At 38.6% G+C, this 27,034-nt stretch overlaps 1 protein-coding gene across 6 annotated transcripts; it reads right to left on the reverse strand.

Annotated features, from left to right (window-relative positions):
• Positions 1 to 27,028, reverse strand: KIAA1551 (KIAA1551 ortholog). Of its 6 annotated transcripts, none has more exons than XM_010860587.1 (7): positions 25,708 to 27,028; positions 18,133 to 18,270; positions 15,186 to 15,265; positions 14,819 to 14,881; positions 4,311 to 9,339; positions 3,029 to 3,112; positions 1 to 717 (listed from the first exon to the last, which is right to left on the reverse strand). In XM_010860587.1, exons 5-7 carry the CDS (start codon positions 9,280 to 9,282, stop codon positions 551 to 553), a joined length of 5,223 nt encoding a protein of 1,740 aa, XP_010858889.1. In that variant the 5' UTR covers positions 9,283 to 9,339; positions 14,819 to 14,881; positions 15,186 to 15,265; positions 18,133 to 18,270; positions 25,708 to 27,028; the 3' UTR covers positions 1 to 550. The 6 variants fall into 6 exon arrangements, with proteins under 6 accessions (XP_010858889.1, XP_010858888.1, XP_010858890.1 ...); XM_010860586.1 differs by having other exon boundaries at positions 15,186 to 15,291; XM_010860588.1 differs by lacking the exon at positions 15,186 to 15,265 and adding an exon at positions 22,971 to 23,105.
• Positions 27,029 to 27,034: the final 6 nt, after the last annotated feature.

Here is a 27,034-nt window from a genome sequence, read left to right on the forward strand (position 1 = left end):
TTTTTAAAAAATAAATGTTTATTTCAAGTATGAAAAGTAATGTTTAAACATTATTCCAAAAACTGTATTCAGTTTAGTAAGTATAAAACGAGACTTCCAACAAAAAGTTAACAATTCAGTATAAAATACTAAAGAATATACTTCGACATTCACAGTGAGCATTTCTGAAAAAATAAGTTTTGCTAAAAAGTTTTCAAAACAAAAATACAGTCCCAGAGGAAATAAACTAGTCCTTAAATAAGGAACAAATCTCCCTTAGGATGGATAGTTCGCATTTCAAAACAAGATTTGTATAAAAATTTAAGATAATGGTACATTTGGTTCAGTAATGTCAGAATTCAATAGCTTATGGTTTCCTTGACAAATACCACCTATTTCTTATGTCTGCTACCCACAAAATAAGGTTCTCAAGCCAATTTAATTAATTTCAATGATATGTATAACCTAAGGGGTAACCAGACTCAGAAATTTTATCATGGCAATCTTGAGTATTTCCAGAAAAATATTTAACAGAAATTTTCTGGTGGTAAGAAGAATTAAAGTCTCAAAATTATTCTAAAGGACTGCTACCAAGACTCCTGCTTCTCTTCTCCATGTACAGCTTTTTGTAGGTTTGAAACATTGCTTTTGAATCTTTTACTGGGTTTTGTAGTATCTCAAATCCATCTGCACTGCAGTTTCTCTTGGAGAGCCTTGAATTAGCCAAAACATTATCATCTAAGGAAACAAAAATTTTACTTTGTTACTCTTAATGTTAGTGACCAGTACAATCAATATAAATTGAGAGGGAAAACATGCATTCTTATCTGCAATAAAGAGTAAAGTATAACAAACAATGGCTCTTTACCTACAGAATTATAATGTATATAAACAGGACATCTTGCCTCCCCTTTACTACCCCATTCCCATCTTCACTGACCAGGGCTATTCTCCTTTATCTATACCCCTACCAAGGAAAATGTCTTATCACTTGCATACTTTTAAGAATGTGACTCTCCTAACAGCCATTTAAACTAGCAATATAAAATGCACCAGGGCAAGCCAGTTCCAAACAGCACATGGAAGTACAGTTTGCATATTCTGGCCTTACTATGCATGAGGTATTCTAAGAAATATCTGTATTTGTTTCTTTCAACTATAGTGCTATCATTAGTCTCACTACCCTTTGATGGGCCCAGCCAGCTATTCCTCTTTCTGTGCATTTTAAAATGTACCTCTTTATCTGAGAAGCTATTCCAATTCTGAGTTCCTATACTTTGCCTTCCTGCTCTAGCCATTCTTTTCTGGATTAAAAGTCTTATTTTACTTCTTCCAGCCAGATGGGTCAAGTACTCTGTCCTCTTAATTATTATTCTTCATTTTTTGGTAACAGAGTATGGTTACTGTTAAATTCTTAATGTTTCAAGTTCTTCTCTGACCACATTAGTGTTCTGTCCTCAATGCTGATCACTGAGGTGGGCTCTAAGTGGTTTTCCACTGGATTCTGTCACCTCCTCTTCTACCTCAGCCTGACAGTTTCACCACTTGCTCCATTTACATCCCAACTTTTGCCACCAAATTTACTGTCACTTATCTAAAATGTATTTTTTATAGCCATCTAAGAATTGATGACCTTTGCTTTAAGCTTGTTCTAATTCTTTAGCCTCTTCATCTTGGTATGCTTTTTCATGATTTCCTTGAGTCTCATTAGACTTTTGACAGAGCTCCAAACTTGTTTCTTAGCTTTCCCCTCACCCCGCTGCGTGCAGCTCTGCTCTGGGCCCCGGTTTGTGTTTTTTTCATCATGAACCTCAGCACTATGTCCCACCTTCACTGTTTATTGCTCATCCTGTCTGCAGTTATCTTCTTGTCTGTTGTTTAGCTCATGACGTTTCCTGAGCCTCTCTGGTCACTGCGAATGTGTCTGTCTTCTGAGTATTTTCGGACTCAGGTCATGCCATCTCTGAGGCAATGAGGCAAGTTATGTCCCCTCCCACTTCCAAAGACCTTTTTTGCCCCAATCACCACACCCATTTACATCTTTCTCATGTCTATGTTCCAACTTTAGGAGTGTGTTTTCTACTTTCTCACTAATTCATTTTTTGCACTTTCCATTGTCTTCCTATTCTAATTAAGATTTCATTCCTTTTTCTTTCGATTTGATTCAGCTGAATTTTTTTCCCATATACATCTTCAATGTAGAAGACTCAAATTATACATGCCTGTTTATATATATTTGTTTTTTAACTCTTCTGTGGGCTTCCCTGATGGGTCGACAGTAAAGAATCCACCCGCCAATGCAGGAGACATGAGGTCGATCCCTGGGTCTGGAAGATCCCCTGGAGAAGGAAATGGCAACCCACTCGAGTATCCTTGCCTGGGAAACCCCATGGACAGAGGAGCCTCGTAGGCTATCGTCCATGAGGTTGCAGAAGAGTTAGACACACCTTAGCAACTAAACAACAATAATAAACCTTTGTCACACTTCCTCTTTTGCTTCTCTTTATTGCTGCTATGTAACTTTAATCAAATGATCTAACCTTTCACTGATAAATGTGAATATCTTTGTCTACTTGGTTTGGAAAATTAAATTAACTTGCAAATAATCTAGCCTGAGGGTAAGCTAACAGGCCTGTGGGCCAAGCCCAGCCTCTGCAAGTTTTAGTAAACTTTAATTGGAACATAGCCCATATTCATTTGTTATTTTACAGCCATTTTTTCATGTTATCGTAACATTAGAGTCTAGTATTTAGGGAACATGATTTGCAAAACCTAATATTTATTGGACATGGTCTACACAGGAAAAGTATGCCAACCCCTTGCCTAAGTCAAGGGGAGAATTTTCTTCTTAAAAGGAAACAGATCACTACTTTTCTGTCCAAAGCATGACAGAAAACATAGGAGAATGTCTTCCCACTACTCAAACATTGAATCATTTTTTAAAAGAAATATGGATAAAAACCAAGCTTCACAATAGTTTCAGAACTAATCCAGCTTAGATATGAGTGTCAGGTAAGTAAAATAAAAACTTCAAATAGATAAGTTTTACCTATTTCTTGGTTGGCTTCCGGCATCCTTTTCTCCTCAGTCACACATTTTAACCAGTCTTCTTTTGTACTTTTTATTCCTGAAACTATTTAAATATTCATTTTCAGATCTCTAGACTTTGCTACTCATCTCTTCTAGTACTATAATGAAGGAAAACCACGTAAGCCTAAAACAGATTTTAGAAGGCATTAGGTATACTCACACATTAACTCTAAAAAGGGCCTGGAAAAATGCTTTCTCCATATGAGGTGACTGAATCTCACAATTAAAAAGTTTATCTTCATAATGTAACTATGCTTCTCTCACCTGGACTGAACACCAACACATGTCAATGACTTAAAGGCATGACACAGAACATACCTCACACTGCTGCATCTACACCCAACATTTCTGTTACTATCAGGTCCTCAGATTCTAATAATCTAGTTTTAAGAACGAAGTGCAATCAATACAAATTTATACTCTATATACTCACATATCCATACACCTTCCAAGAAAAAGTAACTTATTCATTGTAATTTTATACACCCCAACAGACACTGTCTGAACAGTGCAAGAGAAACTAAGATTTCCATTCAAATCCTTTAGTTTTCCAATCTGGGTTTCTGCAACACAATGTTTTACATTTACTAACCACCACCCTTAAATATTTCCTTACTACCACAAATATTGAGTCCCCTATTTTCTCATTCCATCTTGCACTGTGTTGAGAATTCTATCCTTCAGCTAGTGAAGTCATGATTGCCATTATGGGGTATATGAGAAGGTACCACTTTAACCTTAGTGATAAAATAGTCACCAACTGACTCAAAGATGGCAAGAAGTTGAACTACTTCTGTACAAACAAAAAGATTTCATTAACAATTACAGCTATTAATATTTAGAGCAAAACTTCAAAATCACTGGGGGTCTGAAATTGTAAGCCCAAAGAACTGAACAAAAAGCAAGACTTAAAATAATGTTTACCTGATACTTTTATAACTGCTCAAAGAATGTTCTTCACTACTTAGTGAAAAGGAAGATCTTTTGTATTTGGAAAACGTTGCAAATTTTATAAACCTTGTCATTAATGTGCATGTAATATAATTTACAACAAGTGGGGCAAAAACTTTTAAAACAAATATTGACCAATGAACTATCAACATACTGATAAAACCTCAGTAAACGCAAAATAAGTTTTAAGTGTTCCCGAGCTACCCAGACATTGAGAGGTGCTCTGCCACTTGCTGACCTACAATGCATTACACTTTTGCAGACACCAGCAAAAAAAAATCATACTGGACCTTGCACAGGGGCTTGCTCCTTCCTAGGTGTGTGCTGCAGATCCTTCTGGTCTTCAACAGTGTTTGTATTTTTAAACACTCCATCTGGACATAGTTTAAACTCCAGCATGCTTAGTTTTTCCGTGGTATCTTTCACAGGTAATGGGTTCTTAGATTTACTTTCCGGTCTCTTTTCTTTAAGCTTCCTGGGTGAATTGTCTAATTTTGTGAGACAAATGCGCTCACGTTCAGTGCATTTAAATGCAACTCTGTTCAGATACAGCTTCCTTTGATCCTTTGTTTGGGAAGACATTTGGCTTAATTCACCTTCATTATTTATATTATTTAAATTTTTGTCTAGCTTGGTTCTATCAATCCACATTTTATCAGACTGCTTTCCACCAACTGTTCCTTTAATATTCCTTGAAATATATGTTTTAGACTCTTTGGAATGATGGGTTTTGATGCTTTTACCATGGCCTGTACCAATATTTAATGATTCCTTACAGGTCTGTACACTGCCATTGGGTCTCTCGTTTGATTTCCCAGAACTTTCCACTTGCACAGAAAGTTTACTGGGCCTCATATACTGAGAATCACTATTTTTCAGATAGTTTTTCTTTAATGCTTCCTTATGCTTCTGCCTTGATAAATACTCCTTTGGTGACAGAACTCTATTCATTTTAGATGAGCTATCCTTAGAGCCCGAGGATTTAACATTTGATACTGTCTTTTCTTTAATCCAAGCTCTTTCATTTGGCGTTGAAAAATTACAGAATTTAAATGCACCACCTCCCACATTTTTATTCTGCTCTTGTTTATCATGTTTCTTCCTCTTTATCTCTGAATCAAGTGTGATCCCTTCATCTAATTTCCTTTCTTCCAAAGATTTTTGTTTAGAGCCACCTGATTTCAATTTTCTCTTTTCTGGTGATACTGACTGTACCAAAGAACCATTCTTCATATTCAAATCTTTAGTTTTGCTTGTCAAAAAACTCATCTTTGGTTTTAGTGGCCCTAAGTTTTGTGCCATGAACTTCCTCTGCAGGCTCTCCTGAGAAAATTTTGTAATTTTATTAGCAGAATTAAAATTTACCTCATGAAATTGCAGATTTCTCTTTCTTTTGTGACTCTGCAAAGAATCCAGTTTTTTATCACCTTTAGATAAAAGTTGACCAGATAATTCTTGCTCTGTCCTTAGTGAACTGTTACGTTCTGTTTTGGATTTGTCTTTTATATTGCTGCTTTGCTTTGTTTCAGGAAAATGTTTTTTCTCAACTGAAGAAGTCAGAGGACTCTTTGGAGGATTATTTGGAGGACTGTTTAATGCAACAGGAACATCTCTGTCAGAGGTTCTCTCTCCTTGTTTATAACTCTTGGCCTCTGAAGGAGAACAAGGATTTATCTGTTTTTTTTCTTTTGAATCTGACTTCTTAATGGAATTACACTGGCATTGAGGTACTCCTTCATAAACCATAGAGAGCCACCCCAAAGCACAGCAGCGGATATCATCTTTTTCCGAATCCAATGGTACAGAAGCACAGCGTTCTTCAACTCTGCATGCCTGTGGGTCACACTGCTTCTCTTCCTTTGTTAAAGGCTTTTCTTTCTGAGGTTCTGTCAATTTGTCTACCTCGCTGGGTTGATCGTCCTGTTCAGGAAACAATTCTTTCATCTGATCTGTGTTTAATATTGTAATTTGTATCTGGTCTGTTGAACCTTTGGAGTCACAGTCAGTTTTACCACAAGTTTGAGCTTCTGAAATTTGGTTTGCCATCTGCTGTACCACAGAACTTTCATGCATGTTCACAGGTTCGATACCATAGGGAAACTCTTTTAAAAGTTCTGACAGCTGATCATGTAGGTATAAGATAGATGTCTTATCATGGAGACTTTCATCTGTAGTAGGATCCTGTTCAGTATAACTGCAGGACATATCAGCTTCCTGAGGGTAACTGTCCTGCTGAGTAGCAGCTGATGAACATGTATCATTTGCCATGCTTTCATTTTCAGTGATATGCTCCAAACTGCCTTCCTCTAGAATTCCACTCTTTGCTTCAACACATTTCAAAGGTGACAGTGCTGGAAGTTGTAGTGATTCTGACTGATCTGTTATTTTATTTGAAACATCTGTGCACTGCACAAATTCATCTTTTTTAAAGTCAAAGTCTTTACTTTCAGTGATGTTTTCTAAATGTTCATTTTGTTGTCTACTACTCATCATTTGGTGATTGGGTAGAGGTTTCTGTGGCTCAACTTTTTGCAAAGGGAGCAAGTTGAATATCTCTGCTATTTGGGAATCATAAGAGGTATCACCTTCCACAAGAGAACAAATACTGCCAATCTGTAATACATCACTGCCCACACTACTACTGTCCTTTGATATATACGTTTGCTGATCACTCACAGGACACTGGATATCTGGTTCTGATTCATTGTGCTTTCCTTGATTGGTATTAGGTATGCCTTCTGAATTAGTATTAGTTGACTCACTTTGCTTGTCCTCAATTAGTGGGAAAATCATAATGCCTGTAGTACTTGTTACTGGTTCATTAACATTAATCTTCAAAGCAGCAGTATTTTCCGTCAATTTATTTTGTAAGCTACAAACACTGCCTTCTTTAATAACTGGATACACCATTTCAGGTAAAGCTTCAGATGTTGTATCTTTGACAGACAATGTATTGACATCTGAAAGAATTAAGGGTGATACTACAGCAATTCCTTTTGTAGTAGTTGTTCCTGAAGACTCATAATTTTGTGCTACCACTGATGAAATAGTTTCTAGTGAGCTGTTTACTATCTTATTCTGAGAATTTCCCACAGGTGAAAATGGACTACTCTCACAGATGGGCGCAGGCTTTGAAACTGCAATGGCTGTTATGTTTGTTTTTGACTCATTATCCTGTTTTTCTTTGGTAGGTTCTGAAGGTTGCTTTTTCCACAAAGACAGACATGTTGCTAGCAATTCCATGGAAAAGCGAGAGCCACTGTTAGAAGACACCCCATTAAATGATTTACACTCCAAGCAAGAAGTGTCTGCAATTTTGGCATTTCTATTACAAGTCCTTGGAAGATTTACAGTTTCCGTGGTTTTCAGTTGGTTACCAGTGTTTTCGGTATTTGCATTCATTTCAAAATTATGCAGTTTAGAATCATGAATACATTCACCAGTGTCTTTTAATAATTTCTTCTGAGTTTTACTTCCAGAAGTAAGTAAACTGAGAATTAGCCTATTTTTATTTGGATATTTTGAAATATATTCCTCAGATGATGTAGAATGAGGAAGAAAAGTTATTTCAGAATTTGTTGGCACATTTTGTGCAATGCTGACAGAATTTCCTGATGAAAGCTGGGTGTTATTTAATGGTGCCTGAGTTACCTCAACAGTTGATGTCTTTAAAGAATTTACAACTTCCAAATCATGGACTTGTTCTGGTATTGGCAACTTTTCTGAACAGGCAGAATTTAGTGAAACAGAACTGACTTGGTTAAAATTTCTGTCCTGAAGGTTGGAACTCAACACCCTCTGTGGTCTATTAGTTTCTTCTGCAGATTCCATTACTGTTGGTGGTTTATCCTCCACAATCTCTGGAGTGACTAGAGTTAGCTGTGGTTCAGACTGGATTTTGGCAGTTTGTTTCAGAGACAATCCAGAATTTTGAGCTGATTCACTGTAAGAGGTATTAGGTGTTTTAATACAACCTGCCGCCATCAAGAGACTTTTATTAATTTTAATTTTCCTTGCAAGGTCTGAAAACTTCTTTTTTATCTCTACTAATGTTTTAATATCCCTCACTAACTTTTCTTTTGTGGCACTTGTGTCTAGTGCTTGATTCGAAGTTAGATTTTGAGAATCCACTGTTCTCTCCTGATTATTTTGAGCAAGAGCCTGAGCACCAGTCACAGATGATCTAACAGGTTCATTAAAAGGATGATTGACACTGGTATTTACTTTCAAGTTACAGGAACCTCCCATCATACTGAAATTTTCATTCAGGTTTTGCCACTGCTGTTGAAAGTCTCTACAAAAGTCTTTCCTCATTTCAGGTAAGTGCATTTCTTGACTCTGAGGAACTTCCATAGAGGATTGTTTAACAACACGTGGAGTACTTTGCAAAGACTGGCTTGCATATCTACAGTCATAAGGAGGAGGAGGTCTTTTGTCAGTTTGAGTAACTGCATATTGATATGATGGTACAGCTGCAATCTGCTTTGACTTAAATGTCAGTGCAGGATTTGGAGATTGATTATTTTTAACTTGGAATGATACAGATGACATAGCGTTTTGTTTCTGAAGAGCAGGTTCCTGCAAAAAGCTTCGTGGTGAATAATTGTATTGCTTTGGAAGTGGTCTGTAATCTTGATAAGTCAGTCCACTGGATGCTCGCTGAGGTGCCCAATCAACCTGTTGCTCTGACAAAGGTAGGTTTAGTCTTGTGTTTCCTTGGTAAGTTATAGGAACTCTTCCAGAATTAGAAGGGATCATATGTAGTTGCATAGAATAGGTATCTGATGTTAGAAACTGATTCTGTAGTGCATGCACATTGGGTACATTCGTTCCAAAACCAGTTTGATGAGATACAGTTGCCCCTGTATGAGAAAGCGTAGAACTCCCCATTGGTGAGTTCAACCATACATCTGGTGTAACTCCTGAAGAAATCTGCAAATCATGACTTAGTTGTTTGGGTCCTTTAACATTTGCATATGTTATTCTTTCTACTGAAGTTTGTGAGGTCACAATGGTCCCACTATGCAAATCAGAAATAGGGATTTGTGGAGGAGTCTTATGATTCCTGATGTTGAGTAGCGGCTGTGAAACTGGATGTGAATTACTGAGAAACAGGCATGGTTCCTGGTTACTTCCAGTATGGAAAGAACTTTGAGATGTTGTGCTAAGTGTATTTACTAAACCTTGCTCCAAAAAAGATGCTTGTTTTTTAGGATACTGTGGTGGTAAGGTGACACTCTCTGGTTTTGCATTCCAATTCATTGTCAAGTTGATGCAGTATCAGTGTGTTGAAAGCCAACTGTTTTGAATGCCAGGAATCTGTAGGAAATAAACATCTTTTATTAAAAAGCTGTTTGGCCTGGTCAGAATTTTTAAGATAATTTTCTCAGCTTACCTTTATTACTAATGCTGACCATGTCAATCAAAATTCCTGAAACCTCACACTAGACAAAGCCTCATCTTCAATTCAGGTAAGAGAAACAGCAAAGGAAGATGCAACAATAAATATGGAAAATCTCAATAAAATTTTCAGTGGTGTTTAACAGAAACTCATTCTACTCAATATAATTAGCAATTTTTTTTGCTACACTTAAGAGACAAGTACTTTCTGTATTTATTTATTTTAACCAGCTCTTTATTCTAAGATACCGATACTCACTGTAAAAAAACTTAAAAAATAATCAAGCATATACTATGAAGTCTTTACTACTACTGTTCATCTCCAGTGTCTAACTCCCGAGGGCTATCTACTACTGTGAACTTTTCTTTCAGAAAATTTCTATACATAAAAATCACCAACACATAAAATCTCATTCTTTTAAATCAGAATCCTACCAAACATGCTGCCTGCAGTTTGCCTGATTTTCATCCCTATAACTAGGACATCTTATCATTCCATTACACATATACCTATCTCACTGTCTGCATAAACATTCCACTTCATGAGTATATCAATATTTAACCATTTCTCTATTGATGAATACTTGGTTTTCTTAGGTTTTTGCACTTGTAAACTATCCTACACTAAAGCATGTATTTATGCTTTTATATTTGTGCTATATGTTCCTGGAAATTTCTACAAGTGAAATTCAAAAGACATTAAAATTGTTTTCATAGTCAGTGACAAATTGCCTTTCAAACAGATTGAAATAAATTATACTCTCACCAACACTTACATAAAGTGAAATCACTCAGTCGTGTCTGACTCTGCGACCCCATGGGACTGTAGCCCACCAGGATCCATGGGATTTTCCAGGCAAGAATACTGGAGTGGGGTTGCCATTTCCTTCTCCAGAACACTTACATGGACATATCTAAAAAATGGACGAATGTGTAACCATAATGGGCTTCCCTGATGGCTCAGCTGGTAAAAAACACACCCGCCTGCCAATATAGGAGACGCGAGCAACACAAATTCAATTCTTAGGTCGGGAAGATCCCATGGAGAAGGAAATGGCAACCTGCTCCAGTGTTCTTGCTTGGAAAATTCCATCAATAGAGGAGCCTGGTGAGCTGCAGTCCATGAGGTCACAAAGTCAGACATGACTGAGTGCATGTGTGTGCATGTGTGCACACACACACACACAACCGTATTAAATGACAGGGTAAACAAATTTGATTCAAACATATTAATAATATGCCAAACAACTACAGAATACACATTCTTTCTAAGAGCACAGGGAATTTTTACCAGTATTGACCATATTGCTAGGCCATAAACAGATCTCATTTTTGAAGGATAAATATTTCAGATTAATTCACAGTGGAATTAACCTAGAAATTATAGAAGGAACTAGGAAATTGCCAATAATTCAGAAACAAAGAATGCAGTGGGCTCTGGTGTCTCTTCCTCTAAATATCCAATAGGATATCAGTCCTACTGAATAAGATTCCACCCTTATTGTCAGGGACGTTTAACTTTAACGGATCCAATATGTTGCATTTTCTTTCTTTGTGTGTCATTTCTCAAGGATTCTCTGTTCCTTATCAGTTCCTGGAATACAGGAACAAGTAGAGCTGCACACAGTTCTCATGACTGAGATCACAGGAAAGAGCACCTGCTTGGATTCCCTTCAGTGACTCCCTTCAGTAACCTTGTACTTAACAGACTATCCATTTTGTTGCAACTGGTGGAATTTCATTCTTTTTAACGGCTGAATAATCATTTTACTGAAGATATATAAGCATGCATTTCTGCTAATAAAATACCCTTGTTCCACTAGAGACTTGGGTCCCCCACGTCCTTCTTTCTGTCTCTGGATAGTTCTTCGGAGCGTGGAAGCCTACCAAGCTCACTTTCTCACCCAGGCTTTCAAGACCTCCTTGAGAGGATGCAGTCAGCCTTCGTGAGCAGTACAAGTCCTATGTATGGGCTTTACTGGTTTTCCCCGTAACCCAAGGGATATTGCTCTTTCTCTCTTTTCGTTTACTCCAGTCCCCAGGTCCCAGTCTGTAAAAGACCACAACACTTTATGACCTCATTAACCTTAATTATCTCCCTTAAAGGCCCCATCTCTAAATAGTCTCACTGAGGTTAGAGCTTCAATATATACATTTGGTGGGAGGGTAGAATAGAGGACAAGACATAAGACTGGACAAGACAGTTCAGTTCATAACAGGTCCCATCCTCATATTAACATAAGACTTGACTTATTTAATAGAAGACTGGGAGACTGGAGGAGGTGGTGAGGAATGATTAGAATCTGTGTATGTTGTGAAGGAGGAAATCACAAAATTTGCTGACAGATCCACTAGGACATGTGAAACAGAGAAGTCAATAAAGGAGAAATAAAATGGGTTGATGTATGTTTAAAAAAAAAAGACTGGGAGATAATCTCTGTATTTATCATATAAATTTAAGAATGACAAATTAATCCAAGGAAAAGACAGAGTGAAATAAATAATGAAAACAGAGATTAAACAAGTCACAAGTTGGTGAAGAATAAAAACTAATAAGCCTCTGTCAACACTGGTCATTTAAAAAAAAACCCTATATTGGGAAATGAGAGTATCACTAGACCCTATAGACATTAAAATGATAGTGTATTTATTAACTATTTTCAAAACATTTAAAATGTACGTGGAATAGAGAAATTCCTTGAAAAAAACATACCCTAACCAGAGTTGACATAATAAAAATACTCTCTCTTTAAAAGAGGGGACACTTCATAACTTATTTACTGAGCCTTTGATACCAAGGCTGAAAAGAAAGACAATTAAGATGTCAATCTCTCAGAAACAAACACAATAGTCCTAAGCAAAATGTGAGCAAAATATCACACAGTGACAGACTGTATTTTCTTGGGCTCCGAAATCACAGCAGACAGTGACTGCGGCCACAAAACAAAAAGACACATGCTCCTTGGAAAAAAAGCTATGACCAACCTAGACACCTGATACGAAGAACTGATTCATTGGAAGAGACCCTCATGCTGGGAAAGATCAAAGGCAGAAGGAGTAGGGGGTGACAGAGGATAAGATGGTTGGATGGCATCACCAACTTGACGGACATGAGTTTGAGCAACCTTTGGAAGTTGGTGATGGACAGGGAAGCCTAGTGTGCAACGGTCCATTGGGTCTCAAACAGTCGGAAACAACCAGGCAACTGAACTGACTAAGAACAGGTGATAAAATTCATTAAAAGGACAATTGTATGAAACAAAGAACAGAAGTTTCCTTAATTTTGATAAATGGTAACTTTAAAAAAATTTAGCAAACAGTAAAATTATTAGTAATAAAACAATTTAAATAAAGGCACCACTATCACCCACTTCTGTTCATTGTTGCACTGAAGATGGTAAAAAGTGTTAAGAATTGAGAAGGAAAATATACAACAAACTATTTGTATCAGTTGTGTAGAATATCCAAAATAATCTGTAGATCTTTTAGATCTATTACATTATGGATCATAGTGCACTCAAACTAGATTGAAGAAGGCACAAGTTTTGGTTTTATGTGTATTATTCTTGGGAATATTTATGTTTACTTTTGTATTTGCTCATAACTAACTTAATAGTCTTTCCTGATGGTTCAGAGGGTAAAGAATCTGCATGAAATGCAGGAGACCCAGGTTCAATCCCTGGGTTGGGAAGATCCCCTGGAGAAGGGAATGGCAACCCATTTCAGTATTCTTGCCTGGAGAACTCCATGGACAGAGGAGACTGGTGGGCTACAGTTCATGGGATCATCAAGAGTCAGACATGACTGACTCACTCACACACACAATGTAATAGGAGGGAGCCTTTCAAGGCCTTGTGAAATCTGTTTGTCCTGACCTGTCATTTGATCAAGGTACTAAAGAAACCTCCTCTCTTTGAGATTTTACTTTGTCAGGGAACCAGATCATCCATATCCATCATGACAGCATATATTTTGGTTTAAAAACAGGTGCTAAGAAGAAAGAGCTTATTTTCCTCACAGGCCTTCTCCCAGCAAAGCTCCTTGAATAAGACAAGTGACCAGGGAGAAGTATAATACAAAGTAAAAAGCTTTAACTATAAGACTTCCCTGGTGGTCCAGTGGTTAAAAATCCATTTGCCAATGCAGGGAAAGGAGTTTGATCCCTGGTGTAGGAAAATTCCACATGCTGCAGGGGAACGAAGCCCCTGCACTGCAACTTCTGAGCCCGTGCATACCCAGAGTCCACGGTGATGAGAAGGCCGCACACTATAACTAGAGAAATCCCATTCACAGCTAGAAGACCCAGTGCAGCCATAAACAGTAGTACTGAAAATATTGATGGTGAATTCCCAATAATTCCCTATTTCTTATGTGAGCTTGGGGGGGTGGGACACTGTTACAGACTGAATTCTGTCCCCCCCCTAAATTCATATATTGAAGTCTTATCCTCCAGTGTGATTGAATTTGGAGATACAGCTTTCAGGAAGGCAATTAAGGTTAAATGAGGTCAAAAGGGTTAGGACCTTAATCCAACAGGATTAGTGACCTTACAAGAAAGACACCAGGTACATGCACACACAGACCATGTAAGGAGACATAAACAGATAGCTGTCTGCAAGCCAAGAAGAGAGACCTCAGAAGAAACCAGAAACTTTTATCTTAGACTTCCAGACTCTAGAACTGTAAGAAATTTATTGTTTAAGCTCAGCTGGTAAAAAAAAAAATGACCAAACTTTGGTCATTTTGTCAGAGCAGTCCCGGCAGACTAATAAAAGAGCCTATAGTAGTGTACTGTTTGTCACTCAGTTGTGTCTGACTCTTTGCAACCCCATGGACTGTGGCTCACTAGGCTCCTCTGTCAATGGGATTCTCCAAGCAAGAATACTGGAGTGCATTGCCATTCCCTTCTCCAAAAGAGCCTACGGGTAGGAAGAAAAATGCTCTTTAGGAGTAATTTGGATGCTCTTTAGGAGCAATTTGGGGGTGTCGGATTCCGCGCCCCCCCCCGACCTCTCGCGCTGGCACAGAAAAACTCAACATTGAACTAAATTAGAAGGAGTTAAGGGAATTTCCTGGGGGTCCAAAGGTTAAGACTCTGCACTTCCACTGCAGGGGTGCAAGCTCCATCCCTCGTCTGGGAACCAAGATCCCACATGCTGCTTAGTGTGCCACCCACCCCCCACAGGGGAGTTAAAAGTTTTCTGATCTTTTTCCTGACTACAGTTTCTACTTCTGGATACAATATATTCTTAGATATTTCAAAAATATATTTTAATGGAGATTACCAGAGTCAGGATTTCAATGGTGTATCATTTAACTTTTTCTTGGAAAAAAACTTTTGCCCCCAAATCTCCATACCCTCTGATCACTCCCAATTTCTGACAGCCATGGCACTTACCTAACAAATTCCAACGAAGGCTGAACTTTAAGAACCTCTCTGCACAGGAGTAGCCAAAGTTATCTGGGGGGGGAGGGGGAAATCACACAAGCCAATGGACTGAGTTTATATAAACATCAATAGGTGTACAACAATTCTACTTTATTCTGCTGTAACTTTAAAGTAGTTTTATTTTTCCCACTCATCTCTCCTCCCTGGTCCCCAGAGACACCAACCCATAAACATGCTCCCCCTACTCAGGGGCTTATATTTCAGAGGGAAAAAAAATAGCACTATCTGCCACCCTACTATCACCAAATCTATAAATCACAGCCTTGTAAATGTAATCTGTATTTACAGTATCAAATCTCTGTATTTAAAATCCTACCTCTGGGAATTCCGTGTGGTCCAGATGTTAGGACAGCACTTTCACTGTTTTGGGCCTGAGTTTGATACCTGGTCAGGGAACTAAGATTCCACATGCCTACCTTGAGCTACGGCATTAAAATAATATAAAATCACAAATACAACAAATCAGATTTTAGGATGCTTACTTAACACCCTTAAAGACAGAAACAAAAATGATTTTTAAAGATGATTTTATTGATTGTTTTTGGCTATGCTACGTCTTTGTTGCTGCAAGGGCTTTTCTCTATTTGTGGTGAGAGGCGGCTGCTCTCTAGTTGTAGTGCTTGGGTTTCTCATTGTGGGGGCTTCTCTTGTGCAGCATGGGCTCCAGGACATGCAAGCTTCAGTAGCTGCAGCACATGGGCTAAGCAGTTGCTGCTCCTGGGCTTCAAAACACAGGCTCAAAAGCTGTGATGCACATAGGCTAGTCACAGGACTTCTAGAATTTGTGAAAAATGTTTTCCATGGCCTGTATGGAAACTTCTTCAAGTGTTGCTCTGCAGCATGTGGGTTCTTCCCAGACCAGGGACTGAATCCACATCTCCTGCACTGGCAGGTGGATTCTTTATCACTGAGTCACCAGGGAAGCCCCCAAAATGACTTTCAAAAGTAATTTGTGCTTTTATAAAATAACTTTAAAAATATACATTGAAAAAATTATTAAAGCAGCTAAAATGATACATTAGAAAATATTCACTTAATGGAAAAGAAAATAGTGAGAAACAAAAACACATGAGACAGAAAATAAAAAGTATAAACAGCAGATATAAATCCAACCACATTAACAATTTGCACTAAAAGTGAGTAGATTAAACAATTCAAATGACAGAATGTCAGATTACTTTTTTAAAAGGGCTAGCCAACTATATATTTGAATAGGTATACCTTCGATTCAAAGATAAAAATGATTGAAAACAAAAGGATAAAAAAAGATATGCCAACAGCCACAAGAAAGGCAGAATAACTATATACATTATCAGAAAAAAGTAAGACTAAAACAAAAAATTTTTCTCTACATAAAGAGAGACATTTTATAACCATAAAAGGGTCAATCCACCAATACATAACAACTATATATATGCACTTTAGAGAGCATTAAAACATAAGTAAAACATAGACAAGTCAAAAACAGGCAATTCACCAAAAGTCAAAGACTTCAATTCCCCACTTTTGGTAATGAACAGAATTGGCAGGGGGAAAAAAATCACACAAGGAAATAGGAGTTTTGAACATACTATACACACCCACCTTTCTATACTGGAGATTTTAAAAAAATTAAAAAACTATAGTACCTTTAGGTTGTAGGTTAGTACACAGCTGTCCATTGGATGCTTGTAGTTTTAAGGTTGTCTGCTCTCTGGCAGTTACTACAGGTTGGATCCAACAGTTCATGTACTTTTGTCAAGTGGTAAAAGGGTCAGCAAGCAGTCTAGTGACGGGTGCACATGCCAGCAAGCCACCTAGCTCTAGATTTTTATATTCTGCTGCAGGGAATGCTCCTAGCTATGAACAGCTACAGGTAAATTAGCAAGCCCTAAATAATGATCCTTGATATAGCTGGCACAAAGTTTGGCTCTACTAACCCATCCATCTGAATGTCGGTTTTACAGTTTGGAGAACAAGCAATATTAATCTGCTGATGCTGATAAGGTGAGGTGGCCCTCACCAGGAGGGGAGGCAAGCAGTCCGGGTGTGTTGATATTGATAAAGTGCTAGTGTCTACACTGGGTGGGGGTGGTTCACAGTCATAATTCATATACTCCTATTTCAAAGAGAATCCATGGAAACGTTCTGTGTCATCACAAAAACAATCTTTCAAATTTCCTAATTAAAAAAAAACTTTAATCCTGAAAATAGACAAAAATTTAGCTTTGATGATCCCTACATTTAAATCTTACATATTATTAATATTACTTGGTGAGAAAAAGTGAGAAGAAAGCAAGTCACTAAAATCCATGGCTGAGTAAGCAGTGAACAGCAAGCTGTAAACTGCAAAATTAAGATCAATTTGTGAAGCAGGAAAAAAAAGGGAAGTCAACGGCTACAGTAGACTAAATGTAACAATGCCTGTGGATTTTCACATAAAATTTTCATGAAGACCTCACTAACATTAAGACTTGTGAGTTTTTAAAAAATATTCTATATCCATACAATGCACATATGGTTTAACCGGAAAGCCTCCTTTATTTTAAAATCAGCCTTATCACAGAAAATTACAAACCAAAAAATAACCTAAAAATCATACCTTTAAAGAATAATCATATTAATACCTATCTTAAGCACATGTGCACAAGCACATACAACCGCCAACAGAAAGAACTCTACTGAAATGGACCTCTCATGGTTTCCCATGGCTAGGCCTACTTTAGGTTAGACAAAATAGTAAGAAACAGAACATGAGAGGACAAATTAGGCCACATGATTATCTTATATGCAAGGGTAACCATTAATTTATCAAAGAAACTGGAACATTATCATAGTGAAAGATAAAGCTATTAAAATCAAGAGAGACGGGTTTTTAAAAAGGCTGTTTCAGGGTAACCTAAAAGATGCATATATAAGGACTTCCCAGGTGTTCACTTGTTAAGACTCCATGCTTCCATGGCAGAGGTCACAGGTTGGATCTTTGGTCAGGGAACTAGGATCCCACATGCAGTGCTCTGTGGCCAAGAAATTTTTTTAAAAGGATGTATATCTATAGTAGTTGTCTAGAAAGCTTTGATAAATGTTTGTCAAATGAATAAACATTACCTATAATTGCTGAAGACCAAGTTAGAGAAGTCCCTATTTAAAGTTGTAGATGGGAAAGTCTCCACCCCTCCCTTCACATCTGTGTCAACCATAAACATCGCATGATTTCATCTGTCAGCATTCCAGTACCTCAAACATATAGGATTTCTTAAAAAAATATGATACTCTTCTCATACCTCAAAAACACTTGTATCTGTTCTGGTATTTTAAATTGGACCTTTTCCTTATGGCTTTCATTCTGCTTCTGTTTCTTTGCAGAGTCCCCTGATGTGGTTAAATTGAGGAAAACTAGAGTTTTTCATTTAAAAACTGATCTGCAATGGAAAAAGGTACAGATACTTTTAAAAAACTCAATGAAACCACAAATACCAGCAAATACAAAACCCACTTCCGAAGAATTCCAAAGCATCAAGATTTACTCAAGCTATTTCAGGTCTGGCTTTTGTGTCCCTTCCCTTGAATTAGGCTTTCAAGAATAGACTATCCTAAATTTTACATTTATAATACAACTCCATAAGTAGTAAGAGCTAACCTTTGAAAATTTATGTCAAGAACTGTACTGAATGCTTTGAGTGCACTGTCACATTTAATGGTTACAACAAATGCATGAAGCCAAGCAGTCCTAAGCAGAAGGACCAGGGCTGGCAGGGCTGAAGTCCCACTGTCCCGGCTTTTAGGCTGGCTTTCTACACTGCTGCAGAAAAAAAGCAGATTAAGACTGAATGGGTTCTCATGAAGTTTTTTTTCTAACACAAATAGCAAAACCAACATCAGTGTCCTTAGTCCCATAAGGCAATACAGAGGTGGATGAGAAAACAGACTACAGAGAATTCTAAACTGCAGTCATTTCATAGCCTACCACAACACCCCCAAAGGAAGGAGACAGTCAAGTCTTTGGTGCAACTGAAACAAGGGAGGCAGAGAGAATCACCTTGTACCATTTTTCAGGAAGCTGCTTATCAACGTTTGTACCAGAAAGACCTGTGGGGTGTCCTGTCAAAGTATCAGTCACCTGAGATTAATCAAAGCTTTCCTGTGAGGCCCTACAAAAGGTCACCAGAGCACCATGGTGAAGCTGTTCACCTCCATCTCTGCTCTCCAGTCTTTCAGGTATCCAGCTCCAAACATGATTCAGAAGCACAGGTCAACTCAATCAGATACCCTCTTCAGTCACTCAGTGGTGTCTGACTCTTTGCGACCCCATGGACTGCAGCACGCCAGGCTTCACTGTCCTTCACCATCTCCTAGAGTTTGTTCAAACTCATGTCCACTGAGTCGGTGACACCCTCCAACCATCTCATCCTCTGTAGTCCCCTTGTCCTCTTGCTTTCAATCTTTCCCAGCATCAGGGTCTCTCCTAATGAGTCGGCTCTTCATATCAGTTGGCCGAAGTATTGGAACTTCAGCTTTGGCATCAGTCCTTCCAATGAATATTCAGGATTATTTCCTTTAGGATTTCCTTTAGGTTTGATCTCCTTACAGTCCGAAGGACTCTCAAGAATATTCTCCAACACCACAGTTCAAAAGCATCAATTCTATGGCACTCAACCTCCTATTTAAGTATATTTCTACTTAGTTAACACTGGGTAAGGGTGACTAGACAGGAAGTCCCAGCAAGATGATGATCACGCTATAACCAGGCTCCCAATATGTTCCAGAGGCCACTAAGGTTCACCATTCAGCTCCCATAAAGTTAGGATGAAATGCCTCTAAAGGGACAACTGATATAATCTTTTACTCTGTTAGTTATTCCTGTCATTACAGGCACATTATAGTGATTGCTTTGGTAGTCCCAGGTTGTTGACAGGATTCTAAGAACTGCAATGGAGGCATTTTGTTGTCATGGGGTTAAGATCCAGATTTTATAAAACCAGAGGCTGACGTTAATGACGCAAAGAGACCCCCAAGTACCAGAAGAGACATATAGGACATAATCTACCTTATCTTCAGCAGGGTCAAGTAAAGGATGACAGATCCAGCAAACAGTTAAATTCAGAGCCATAACTACATTCTAGAAAATGTATACAAGAGAGTTCTGCTTCCCCTTAATCAGAAAACCGTGAGAAATCATGACTAATAGGATGAGGTTTTCAGGCCTTTGCCCAAGGACACAGCTCCAAGGACGTCCACTCCCCGAATCAGCAGCTGCTGAGTTTCCAAGTGTCCTTATAATTAAGATTTTCATTTGGCCTGCAGCTATGTTGAAGATAGTGGTGACAATCTAGGGTAAATTAATGACTTCTATGTACCCTCAACCCCCTGATCAGTACTGTGTTCCTTCCCCAGCAAGCACAAGGGAGCCACTCAAATTCTGCTGGATGAGAAATAATGTGAAAGTATAAAGTGAGCAATCCCATGCACCTGAGCCACAACACTTTTTCAAATAACACGACTGTATAGAAGGAAAAAGCAAAATCTCATAGAGTTTGTGGCAGTGACTCTTTAGGGACCTAATGAAGCAGTGACCCACTGGAGATCAATTTCCATCATCCTATAAAATACTGAGGTAGAAATCATTAGGGAGTTAGTATAGGAACTCTGAGACCTCAGCCTGTTGCAACAAACATCCCACTCCATTAACCTAAAACTATATCCTTTGTCTCGAATTCCTGGCTCTCAGAGGAATGTGTCCTTGGTCTGATAAATTATCAGCTCTTGGATCCAGGAAAGGGTAGTAATTAACTTCTGTTCCATATGCCTGAGGGATAAACAACTGGTGATCATTAATCTTTAGCCCCTTCATCTGGTCCACTGTAAAATGGTGGGGGGTCATGAGAAAAGGTCAAGGGATGGCGACTTAATGTCTAAGAAAACTAAGGATACCAAAAGCAGAAAAAGGGGAAAAAACAAACAGTAAAACTACAGACCAATTTATTATGAATATAGATGGAAAAACCAACAAAATGCTAGCAAAACAAAGATAACAGCATATAAAAATAATTATATGCTATAATGAAGTGGGACTTATCCCAGAAATACAAGATTGACTTTTCTTTTTTTTAATGTAGAACCAATATCCTGTAACACACCAATACAATAAAGGACACAAACCACATGACCATCTGAAATGGAGGTATAAAAAGCATCTAACATGACTGAAATTAAATTCATCCTAAAATCTAATGTCCTTTCAGATAAAAACACTACAACTAGAACAGAAGGGAACTTCCTCAATTTAGTAAGACATCTAAAAAAAAGCCACAGCTTTAAAGCCTGAATGTTTTCCCTCTACCTAGTAAACTACCTTTACTTGCATATGGCATCTCATATATTGAAAATTATAAGGAATCCACTAAAAAAACTAATAGAACTACTTTGACTAGGTTGCCTAGTACAAGCTCAATATACAAAAATCAAATGTATTTACAGTTAACAGCAAAAGAATGAAACACTTTGGAATAAATTTAACAAATGTGGAAAATTTACAGAAATTATTATACAGAAATTATATAATTTCAAAAGAAACTAAAGACCTAAATGAACAAGTGGAAAAGTATGCCACATTCAGACACTCTCAAGGTGGCAGGCAATACTTCTCAAATTGATCTGATTCAGGACAACCCTTACCGAAGTTCCAGATGTCTTCTTTGCAGAAATTGAGAACCCGATCCTAAAATTCATTTTGAAAGAGTATAATGTTGAAGGACTCACACCTCCCAATTTTAAAACTTAAACTACAAAACTACAGTAAACAAAGCCACGTGGGACTAAATTAGGACAGACACTAATCAATGGACAGAAACCAAAAACAAGTCCTCACATACATGATCACTAGCAAGAAACTAGAATCCAGAATATACAAAGAACTAGGGAAAGTGTTAAGTTACTCAGTTGTGTCCAACTCTTTGCAACCCTCATGGACTGCAGTCTATGGACTGTAGCTCCTCTGTCCATGGAACTCCCAAGCAAGAATACTGGAGTGGGTTGCCATTTCCTTCTCCAATGCATGCTAAGTTGCTTTAGCCGTGTCCGACTCTGTGTGACCCAATGGATAGCAACCTATCAAGCTCCTCCATCCACAGGATTCTCCAGGCAAGAATACTGGCGTGGGTTGCCAACTACCATGGGAAAGCAATAAAATCACAGGATACCACTTAATACTCACTACAGTAGTTGTAACCAAAAAGACAAGTGTGGTAAGGATGTGGACAAACTAAAATTCCTATATGTTGCTATTGAGAATGTACAGGGTTCATCAAAAACAGTCTGGCAGGGACTTCCCTGGCAGTCCAGTGATTAAGATTTTGTGTTTCTACTGCAGGGGGCACAGGTTTGATCCCCGATCCTGCATGCCACAAGGTGTGGCAAAAAAAATCTGGCAATTTCTCAAAAGGCCAAATATAGTTACCAAATGATAAAACAGATCAGTTCCACTCCCAGGTATATACCTAAGAGAACTGAAAATATATGTCCATACAAACACTTGTACATGAATGCTCACAGCAACATCATTCAGAGAATCCAAAAAGCATAAATGATCCAAATGTGTGTGAACTGATGAAAGGAAAACAAAATGTGGTATATTTATACAATGGAATTACTACTTTGCAATAGAAAGGAATGAAAGACATGCTTTAATATGCTTTTATATGCTTTAATATGAATGCATCTTGAAAACATCATGCAAGGTGTTCAGGGTCGTAAGAGACCACATGTTCAGAATACACAAATCTATAGAGACAAACTAGATTAAATGGTTGCCTGCAGATGGGTAGAATGGAGAGTGTCCGTTAATGAGTACAGAGATTCTTTCTGGGGTCAAGAAAATGTTCCAAAAGTGACGATGGTATTGGTTACATAGTACTGAGTATATGCAAAACCACTGTACATGGTAAATAGATAAATTGAATTGTATGAATATAACATATGAATTATATCTCTAAACTGTAGCTTAAATTTTTTTCCCCCAGTTATTAGCACAGACATGGGCACGTGACACAATGAACTACAGGCTTTTGGCAGAGCACAGACAAAAGGCATGTTCTGTGCAAGTTGAAGCTGACTGATCATATACCTGGAGATATTAGGGCTATCCAATGAAGGCATGTGTGCCTGAGAATGAAGTCAATGCCAAAGCAGACAGCAGAGCTCAAAGACAGTGTTTCAAGTCTTTACAACTTTCAGATTCAAATGTTAGATCCAGTCAAACCTGAAAGTCAAGCCACATGGAACCCTTTAATTTATATGATCCAATAAATTCTCTTTGGGAGCTTAAAAACTAAAAACTTGCTTATGACTTTTTGTTTCTTAAAACCTAACTGGACAACATAATTTCTTGTAACACTCTGCAATTTTAACCACAAGATTTTATTTACAAGTGATTTCAGTTCAGTTGCTCAGTTGTGTCTGACTCTTTGAGACCCCATGGAATGCAGCACACCAGGCTTCCCTGTCCATCACCAACTCCCAGAGCTTGCTCAAACTCATGTCCATCAAGTTGGTGAGGCCATCCAACCATCTCCTGCCTTCAATCTTTCCCAGCATCAGCGTCTTTTCCAATGAGTCAGTTCTTCACATCAGGTGGACAAAGTACTGGACGCAGTTTTCATTTACAAGTGAAGCCTTGCAATTTAATACATATCAAGAGAATCTTGGTGATTGTCACAAAATCTCTGCAACCATTACATATAACTATATGTTTCACTTGAGACATTCTCTGCAACCATTACATGGAACTATATGCTTCACTTGAGACATTTACAATAGGCTAGCCTCTAACATTGCCCTTCAGTTTATAAGCACTCTTATGATATCAAGGATGGATATACCACAGAGCTGTCAGAATTCTTCAAAGGTCCGTAAGATACTTCTTTACAAGGTTTATTACAAAGTACATTTTAATTCACATTTCAATAGATTGGGTTGGTAAACTGTCTGGTTAAGGGGGCAAGAAAGGATGAAATAGTTGGGATGACATCACTGGAATCAGTGGACATGAATTTGGGCAAACTCCAGGAGATAGTGAATGAAAAGGAAGTCTAGCATGCTGCAGAGCATGGGTCACAGAGTCATAAAGTCTCAAATTGAATGTTTTCTGAGCCTGTTTCACACAGAATATGCCTTTGTGGGGCTAGGGGTGGCAGTGCAGAGATGACTGATTTAAAATGAAAAGCAATTCCTGAAATTCACCTTTCTAAATCCTTTTTAAACATTAGGTAGGATCACTTGCACTGAACATTTGCACTTTATCACATCTAAAACATTGCTAATCTAAATGGGAAGTGGTGGTGGTTTGGTCACTAAGTCGTGTCCAACTCTTGCAAGTCCATGGACTGTAGCCTGCTGGGCTCCTCTGACCATGGAATTCTCCAGGCAAGAATACTCGAGTGGGTTGCCATTTCCTTCTCCAAAAATGAAAGCGAAAGTCATTCAGTCCTGTCCAACTCTTTGCGACCCCATGGATTATACAATCCATGGAATTCTCCAGGCCAGAATACTGGAGTGGGTAGCCTTTCCCTTCTCCAGAGGATCTTCCCAACCCAGGGATCAAACCCAGGTCTCCCAACACTGCAGGCGGATTCTTCACCAGCTGAGCCACATGGGAAGCCCAAGGACACTGGAGTAGGTGGCCTATCCCTTCTCCAGCAGATCTTCCCAACCCAGGAATTGAACCAGGATCTCCTGCATTGCAAATGGATTCTTTACCAACTGAGCTATCAGGGAAGAAGAGTCCTGTATATCCAGAACAGGGAATATAAGGCTTTTGGACAAATCTGCCCTGGCTGGAAAATTTTGTAGAAGCATTGCTGACTTCAAACATTCCTACAGGTAAAAACTAGAGTTGCATCTGGTACTTCCTTACAAAAACAGAACTTACAGGATCTACAGGGAAGGGTTTAATCAACACAAAGCTGATAACTTGACTTAGAGTTTAAATGAGTGAAACATCTCCTATAAGACAGGCCATAAAATATATTTTCTCTAACATGACAACAGCTAAAATTTATTAAGCACTTACCATTTACCAGGAGCTCTTCCAAGTGTGTTATATCTACAAAACTCATTAACTTATTGTAACGATCCCATGAGGTTGATACTATTGTTATCCCTATTTTACAAAAGATGAGGAAATTGATAGAGAAGTTTAATAATTCTCCCAAGGCTGCATAGATGGTAAGTGGAAGAGCCAAGATCTGATGCTCAGCAGTGTGACTGCAGGGACCATGGTCTCAAATCAGTACAGAAAGTTTCCTAATACTACTTGGAGTTTACAGAATGGACGCCCCAGAAATGACCACTTTGGCTGTACAGGTCCCTATTTTAGGGATTGGTTCTCTCAGAGTTCTGCTCTGTGCTGCCTTATCCCATGTGCCACAAGTAATGAATTTGAAAAATAAAATAATAAAGAGACCATGTAGAGAATAATGTTAAGTAGACCTCTTCCTTAGTAATTTAAAATTCCTTGTTATGTCAACTGTATTACTTCTCCTCAAACTTTGTCATCAAATCCATTGTAAGCTGGTGGTGGCGTTAGCTACTCAGTGCTGTCCAACTATTTGTGACCTCAGGTACCGTAGCCCATCAGGCTCTTCTGTCCACAGAATTCTCCAGGCAAGAATACTGGAGTGGGTAACCATTCCCTTCTCCAGGGGATCTTTCCAAGCCAGGGGTCAAACCCAGGTCTCCTGCATTGCAAGTGGATTCTTTACTGAGCCATTGTAGTTTAATACTGAACCAATACTAGTTCAGCTTAATCATTCTGTTCCACAACAGATAAATTAGAGTAGACTACTTAAAGCTAACACACTTACCTTTAAATCATTACTCCTTTATTACTGTATATGCTACCATTTCCCTCCAAACTTGTCAGTACCACTCCACACAGTGTTTACTTCTTTGGTCCTAGGGACAGCAATAAACATTTTATAATTGATAATAAATTCAATATAAAATTTGTAATTTTATGTTATTTATATAAAATTCACATTAAACTTATAATAAAGATACATACTCATTTGCTTACTTGATTATGACATTGCTGCTCAAACCGTGTTAAGGCTGGATCAAAAGCAAACTAAGCTTACTGAATTCTTAAGAAGGCAAAGTAACAAATAGAAACTGGGTCTGCCGTAAATTACCATTTACTTTTTAAGTGATAATTCAAGTGCACGCCTCCTGACCCACTCCTTCTATCACTCTAAACACTTTCAACTTAACAATTCTTTATCGAATTAGAAAATGAGAATCCAACTGCACAGAAAAAAATAAAACCATAACTCTTTCATGTTAACACCTAATAGAACTCGTTTGATTTAGAGTTAACACATTAATCAGAAAAATCCCCAAACAAGCTCTGCGACGCGTTTATTTAAATACACCCCAGCTCATCCCCTTCACCTACTCTTCTTTTTATTTTGAAGGCAGACACTAAAATATTACAAATAAATTGTTTTCACTGAAACCATTCTCTGAAAACTTGCTGTTCCCAAAGGACATCTGCTTAGGAAATTCGTATCCCTCGAGAACATCTAAAATCGGTACGCATTTGTGCATTTAAAAATGCCTCGAGGGACTAACTACTGCTGAGGAACGGAAAGCGACTCCGGCACCAACGTGTTTGCGGGCCACTTGGAGACCCAAGCTGAGCAATTTTGTTTTGGGAGGTTCGGCCTAATGGGGGTGGGGAAGAAGGGAACACTGGAAAAATAAATTCAAAACAAAGATTTTTTTTTTTTTCAAGCCAGCGACAGGAAATCATTAAAAACATAAGCCACTCTCACATCCATCAGTCTAACCAATCGCCTTGCAGTTTAACAAAATGCGTCCTCGCAGTCGCCACCCGCGACCTCTGTGGTGAGGAAAGGCGTTCTACAGAAACACCCGGCGAGGCGCCGCCCTCTGATTCGGGGTCGACGTCCGCCCCGGTTCCCGGCCCACCCCGCGCGGTGGGCGGGCACCGAGCCGAGCCCGGCGGGCCAGCCTTCACCGCTGGCCAGAGACTCGAGCCCCCGGAGAGCCCGTAGCCGCCGCTCAGTCCCCACCACAGAACAAAAGCACTCGCCGCGCACACCCAGTCCCCGCCTGCGGGCACCTGGGCTGCCAGTGCCCCCCCGCCCCGCCGAGAACTCGAGGACACGT

The sequence above is a fragment of the Bison bison genome, unplaced genomic scaffold (genome assembly GCF_000754665.1).
Source record: "Bison bison bison isolate TAMUID 2011002044 unplaced genomic scaffold, Bison_UMD1.0 scf7180017864468, whole genome shotgun sequence".
Lineage (NCBI taxonomy): Eukaryota > Metazoa > Chordata > Mammalia > Artiodactyla > Bovidae > Bison > Bison bison.